At 46.4% G+C, this 6899-nt stretch overlaps 1 protein-coding gene across 1 annotated transcript in view; it reads right to left on the reverse strand.

The window, feature by feature from the left end:
• STYXL1 (serine/threonine/tyrosine interacting like 1) overlaps positions 1-6899 on the reverse strand; it is a 54029-nt gene that overhangs the window by 30137 nt on the left and 16993 nt on the right. Inside the window, exon 3 of the mRNA XM_019646835.1 lies at positions 2592-2653. Within this exon, the coding sequence (XP_019502380.1) occupies positions 2592-2653 (62 nt within the window). The remainder of the gene's footprint in view (positions 1-2591; positions 2654-6899) is intronic.

Consider the following 6899-nt stretch of genomic DNA (forward strand, 5'->3'; position numbering starts at 1 on the left):
AAGAACAAAACAACAGCAACTTCTCTGTTCCCCTTCCCCCAATTCCCCAGCACTGTTCCCATCCCCCCAATTCCCCAATAAAAAATCTTAAAAAAAAAAGAAGGGGGAGGGAATGCCTGAGTTGGTCTGGAGGACTCAGAAAGGCACACAGGGTAGAGGGCATCTGAGATGAGACTGCAAGGGGAAGTGGAAATTTGCCAGGTGGACAAATGCTGGGGGAATGTTCCAAGCAGAAGGAACAGCTTCCAGTCATTCATTTCAGTCAACAAATAGGTACTGAGCACCTGCTGGATGCCAGGGACCAGACAGAGCATCCAGGAAACAGTGACTCCGCTGTTCTCACAAGGAACCGTATGCACTGCATTTCCTAGATCTTAAGGGACAATTGGTTATAAGATGCACCACCAATTTAACAACAGTTACAATCAGGAATGTACATTCAAGGAGAGATTTATTGGCATAGAACACTATTTCAGACAAGGCGGGGAGCAACTGTTCCCCAGGAAAACCTGAACCAGGGCTCCAAGGTCCAGCCCTCTCTCCCAGGTACTGCTCCCTCACACCCTCACTTCACCCTCTCAGACAACTTCTTCCTGAGCCCCAATGGCCACCAGCGATGCTCAGACTCCCGTCCTCCAAATTCCACCACCAGCTCTAATTCCAATTCTGATTTGCTCAGTTTCCATCCTAGGCCCATGGCCAATCACTGTGTCCACGGTCTGGATACTATTTTAGGGTGCACCACTAGACTCCCATAGTTTGAGCAGGGAGAGGAGTTTCCCTTGAAAAAGCGGTGGAGGTTGCCAGGCAGAAAACAACAGATGTCCACCGCATGCACTTTTGGAGAAAAAGACACTGCTACATTAAAAGAGCAAATCAATTGTCAGATATATCCCAATTTCAGAAATGTTAAAATATGGAGGGAAGTATGTGCATCTTAGAACCAAGGAAACCCAGCAGGGCAAGGCTGTTGAGGCGTCAGAGAGTGGAAGCGTGCCAGAGGGAAGGTTGGAGAGGGAGGTGAAATCATATCTGCAAGACCTTGAACACGGAGTTGAGGGGCTCTGTAGCCTGCTGGGGGTTCCCTGCAATCTGCAGGCAAAAGCGCTGGGGAGGAGAGGGGGAGAGGTGTGAGTCTAGCTGAGGCAGAGAGCATGTCTCTTTTCAAGAGTTGAGGGTGCTGCCAGAATCAAAGGAATATGCAGGTTTGAGAGCTGAGTTGGAAACTGAGGCCATGCATCATAAAGGGGCTCTGAATAGTCTGCAAAAAGCAGAGGAAGGTCTGAAATGAGGATTAAGAGCTAGAGGAAGAGACAGAGACTTGAAAATCCAGAGGAAAAGCTTTTTTTGTGCCAGCTCTCTCTCTGGCCCTTGAGCTCTCTTGCCCTTGCTCTCTCCGCCTCTCTCTCTCTCTGTCTCCCCCCCCCACACCCCCCTTGGCTGGGCCCATTCTCTTTCCTGAGAACGTATCACTAATACTGGGAACCTAGACTTCTCTCTCCCTCTCTCCCTCTCCTCCTCCTTGGCTAGGCCCCTTCTCTTCCCTGAGAATGTATCACTAATAAACCCTGCTTGCAAATTAAAACAAAAAAAAATCCAGGGGGGGGAAAACCACAGATAATGATGGATTGGGTTGGGGAAAGCTTGTTAGGTAGCGAGCTTATCCTGGAAAAATACCTGAGCCAGGGCCCATGCTCCCTGTTGAGTTACGTGTGGGACAGGGCCAGAGGTGGAGTGTGTAACAGCACAGTGGCAGTAGGGGTTTTGCAAGACAAAATTTTAGAAGTAAAATTGACAAGCTAGCTAACTGCATGTTGATAGTTAAAGCCAGAAGCTTAGGTGAAACCTCTGAGCAAGAAAGTATACTGACAGAATGAAGACCAAGGGTACAGCAGTGGTTTTCTTTAGCGGAAGGGAAAAAGAAGCTGAACCAGAGACAGAGAAGAAACCAGAGAAGCAAGAGATAACCTGGAAGTCAAGGGTGGACAATGTGGTCAGGACAGCAGAGCTCAGAGACGGTTCCTGAGTGAAGGCCACCAGGCTTGACAATGACATAAGGGAGAAGATACCCGCTGGGGTGGAGAAAAGGGCCTCCCTGCAGGAGTAGGGGCATGGCGACTGCTGCAGGGCTCTATCGTTTTTAAAAGTTGGAATGGAGAAAGAAAGATGAAAAGGGAAAGGATGGTAAGGGAAGAGAGGGGGCTTCCATCTTTGGGTTATAGAAACTATCTCTATGGTTTATTGTATGTTCCCTAAGTACAACAGAAGCCCCGTGACAGCAGTGACAATGAATTAAGGGCATCTTGCATTCTGTTCTATCCCCAGGGTCTGGAATAGTACCTGGCATGTCAATGAATTAAATCAAATTTGCTCAATGAAACTGTTGACCATGATGCAGGGTGGAGACACCTGAGGGCGTGTATGAGAAGTGTGGGGGGCCCTCATGGTGGATACACGGGGGATTGTCCTGCCTCTCCCACCCAGTGTCCAACAGTAGATGCCACCTCCTGGATCTAGGATGAAATCTCCCATTCTTCCCCCATTCCTGTAAGGTAGCCAGCCGGCCCTAGGTTCTGACGCTGCCAGCATACCTTCTTCACTCGAAGGGCTGTAATCACATGGCTTTCATCATACTCCTGTTTGGAACGCACATCTGAAAAGGAAAAGGATTTATAATAAATAACTGCATTTGCAAAACAGTACATGACCAAACTACTTAGAGAACTTACAACATCATCATCTACTTGTTTGGCAGATAGGTGATAGCTACTATTGGTTTAAAACTCAAGGTGTAATTCCACTACTCAGAGTTGCCCACACCACGCCCCCTGCCCCATCACGCCCACACCCACACATCCTCCTAAGGGGTAGTTAGATTTTGTGTCTTCGATTTAGGGGGAGATTTCTCTGAGGCACAAAAGAGCGAGGAGGGGGGAAATCAAAGCAAGGGAGAGCTCATATTAAATGCCGCCATGGAATTTTAGACCTAAATTCAGATTCTAGAACCCAGGAGCTGACGTTCTAACGCCCCTTCAAGGACAGAAGGTGTGTTATTGATGGTCCTCAAAGTTGGGAAGAACATAGAACAGAAATTGAGCCTCATTCATAAATACTAAAAAACACTGTTATCTAAAATATACCGAGTTTCTAAAATTCAACAAGAAAACAAACAACCCAATTAAAAACTGGGCAAAAGATAGGAACAGACACCTTACCAAAGAAGATAAACAGATGGCAAATAAGCATATGAAAAGATGTTCAACATCATATGCCATCTGGGAATGGGAAATTANTAAAAACCTCCTGGGAAGACTGGTTTTATTAAATGTGGATGCCTAGTGCCACCCGGTGACCATTGCTATGAATGTCCCAGCCCATGGAATCACCACACATACCAGTGACTTAACCACAAACGGCGTTGCCCCCATGCCAATGGCCAGGGATGGTCAGCCCAAAGAAGGGGCTGCATGGAGAAAGCTGTGGAGCTTCCATAAAGCAGATTAGAACCAACCACATTTCCATGCTCCGGCTTGGAGCTGGAGTGACTTTGCATTGTTCTCTAACATCACTGCCTAGGCCTCAAAACAGTGGACAGAGCCAAACTGCCTGGGCTCGGATACTGGCCCCACCACTTACTAGGCATGATGATTCTTAAAAAGTCTAAAAACTCTTTCAAATGCCTCTCAGATTTAAAAGGTTGAGTCTAATTCCCCTCCCCTTGAGGGTAGAATGTACTCAGTGACTTCCTTTTATGAATAGAATGTGGCAGAAGTAACTGTATAAGCCCCAAAACTAGGTCATAAAAGGTATGTGCCTTTCCATTTCTCTCCCTCTCTCTTAGATCACTGGCTCTGGGGGAAACCAGCTGCCGTGCGATGAAGCCATGCAAGCAGTCCTATGGAGAGGTCTGTGTCGCAAGGAACTGAGGTTGCCAATGGCTAGAATGAAACAGGCCTCCTGTCTATAGCCATGTGAGTGAGTCATCTCAGATACATATCGTTCTTGCCCAGTCAGACTTTCAGAGGACAGCAGCCCTGGCTGACATCTTGACTACAACCTCAGGACAGACACTATACCAGAACTTTCCAGCTGAGCTTCCCTTGAATTCTGGACCCACAGAAACTATGAGATAATTAATGTCTGTTATTTAAGCTACTGAGTTTGGGGGTAATTTGCTACGTGGCAATAGGTAACTGATCCACTAGGAGTGGGTGGAACCTTGAGCAAGTTACTTTGCCTTTCTGGGCCCCAATTTTCCCATCTATAAAATGGGGATATTACGTATTAGGAGATAATTCTCCATGGCCTCTCACATNTACATTGAGTATTACAATTTTAATACAGTTTTCCTTTCTTAAAATGTGTATACATTTTTTGGCACCCTCTGTATATTCTGTGTGTGTCTCTGTGTGTGTCTGTGTGTGCGTGCGTGTGTGTGTGTGCGTGTGTGTGTAGTGTTGTGTGCCACATGTTGTACACCATACAATTTACCTATGTAGTATATTCACAGAGTTGTATAACTATCATCACAATCAATTTTAGAACATTTTCATCACCCCCCAAAAAAACCCTGTACCAGTTACAGGGTTTCACTCCTCATTTCCCCCACAAACACCCAGCTCTAAGCAATCACTAATTTAATTTTCTCTCTATGAATTTACCTACTCTGAATATTTCATATAAATGGAATCATACATAATGTGGCGTTTGTGTCTGATTTCTTTCACTGAGCATAATGTTTTCAAAGTTCATCTATGTTGCAGCATATGTCAGAACCAGTTCCTTTTTATGGCTGAATAACATTCTATTGTGTAGATATAGCACCTTCTGTTTATCCATTCATCTGTTGATGGACATTTGTGTTGTTTCCATTTTTTGGCTATTATAAATAATGCTGCTGTGAACACCCATGTGCAAGGTTTTTTGTGCAAAGTTTCATTTCTCTTGGGTACATACCGACGAGTGACTTTGCTGGACCATATAATAATAGCTCTACATTTAACTTTTGAGGAAAACACCAAATTGTTTTCCACAGTGGCTGCACCATTTTACATTCTGACCAGCGGCATTCGAGTGTTCCAATATCTCTACATGCTTGTCAACACTTCTTACTATCTGTCTTTTTTATTATGGCCATCCTAGTGGGTGTGAAGTGATATCACATGGTTTTGACATCAATTTAATCTAAAATGCCTTCATTGATCTGTAGAATTTCTATTAGACTGTATGCAACTTAGATATACAATAGAAAGTTTGCATAACGAAGGCTATGCCAAGATATCCTGAGGCCAGGACCTGACCTGTAAAGAGAAATACTGTGCAACAGACTGGAAAGCTAGCTAAAAGGAGAAGGGGAAGGCCATGTATGAACTTGTCTAGGGAGAGAGGTCCAATTCCAACAGGGGCTGCTAAGGACGTAAGTGGCCTGAGACCTGTCTGGAGAAACGGTATTTGGAGGAATGGCCTGCAGAATGGCCAAGCCAGGAGAGAGCCTGTAACTGGCAAGACAGGAGCCAAAAACCACCCCTGAGGGCCTGGCTTGGAAGCCAGAGAGCTTTGGGTGTCCCAGGGTTTCACAGCTCCATTTCTCTCTTAAGCAAGAGATTGATTATGACTGGGTGGGTCAGAGGCTCAAGCGAGTGAGCGAGGGAGTCCCAGACCACAGTGCTACTGCCTTCAAACCATACAGCTGCTCCCCTATCAATGTTACATGACCCACTCACTGGATGCTTATTCACAAGCAGGGGCAATGGGGTCAGAGCTGGAGGAAGGCCAGTTACCAGGGAACAATTAGAGACTCAGACGGAAAGCCATGAAAACGTCTCAGGGCCCAAGTTATCCAGCCAAGGATGTAATAGTATTAATATTTTGGAAACATTAAATTCATTCATTTCTATTTCCATTAATCCTGAGTTCTTAGTTGACATGAGATTTCTCACACTTTGAACTGGGGAGGGGAGTGACCATCTCTCAGCCTGAACTTTAAGTTAAATTATTTGAGGTCCTTAACCATCAATTGTTTTGAAAGTCAGGCTTAGTTGAGGGAGGAGAAAAGGAACTCCAGTATTTTCAAAGCCTCCCTTCACAGCTGGTGTGAATGTCCCAGCCCAGGGAACTCCACTACACATCACAAGCATGGGGGTCTATAATCCAGGTATTGTAAGGAAGGATGATGTAACATAAGGGAAACGCAAGAATGGGGCTGCCCTCTGCACGCTATAAGGAGCTTGGAGAGAGGGTCCCAGAGGTCAAGGCAAGGGGAGGTACTTCCTGGGTCCCTAAGAAGACACGCAGCTGAGAGGATAGAAGCATACTGGCTGGGGGCGGGAGAGCGGACTACAAACAGCTTGTGTCCCATTTCCCACTAGGATCCTGAGACCCCCACAGCAGAGGTGGGGAGTGATTAACCTAATGCTGGAAACCAGGGAAGCCAGAGCAGGCCCAGGGACCAGGTAAGAGGGCACAGGGCTGAGTCCCCCAGGAGCCATCACTGCATACTGCCAGGGTGGAGGGGACCTCTCAGGACTTACACTAGACATGGACATTTGGCCACAGGCACAGCAAAGACAGAGGCCCATGGCCAAAGGCCACATAGGCTGAGCTGCACCTCACCCAGAGGCCAGCAGAGACTGATACCTGCTTCTAGGATGTGATGAAGGCTCTCCCCAGGCCCAGATCTCCTTGGGGGTCAGGGAGGTGGGAGCTTACCAGTGGAAAGGAGAAGGGGGTGGTGAGAGAAACCTTGAAATGGTCTTTTACAAAAGACTCTGCATTTACCTGAAAGATGCCACTTCAAAGGAGAAAAAGCCTCCTTGAGTGGGCAAGGTGTGTGCATGTCTGTGGTTTTAATTTTTGTTGTGTTGTTTTGTGATTGTGGTTTCCTACCCAGTGAGAATGGG

The sequence above is a fragment of the Hipposideros armiger genome, unplaced genomic scaffold (genome assembly GCF_001890085.2).
Source record: "Hipposideros armiger isolate ML-2016 unplaced genomic scaffold, ASM189008v1 scaffold_107, whole genome shotgun sequence".
In the NCBI taxonomy this organism is placed as follows: domain Eukaryota; kingdom Metazoa; phylum Chordata; class Mammalia; order Chiroptera; family Hipposideridae; genus Hipposideros; species Hipposideros armiger.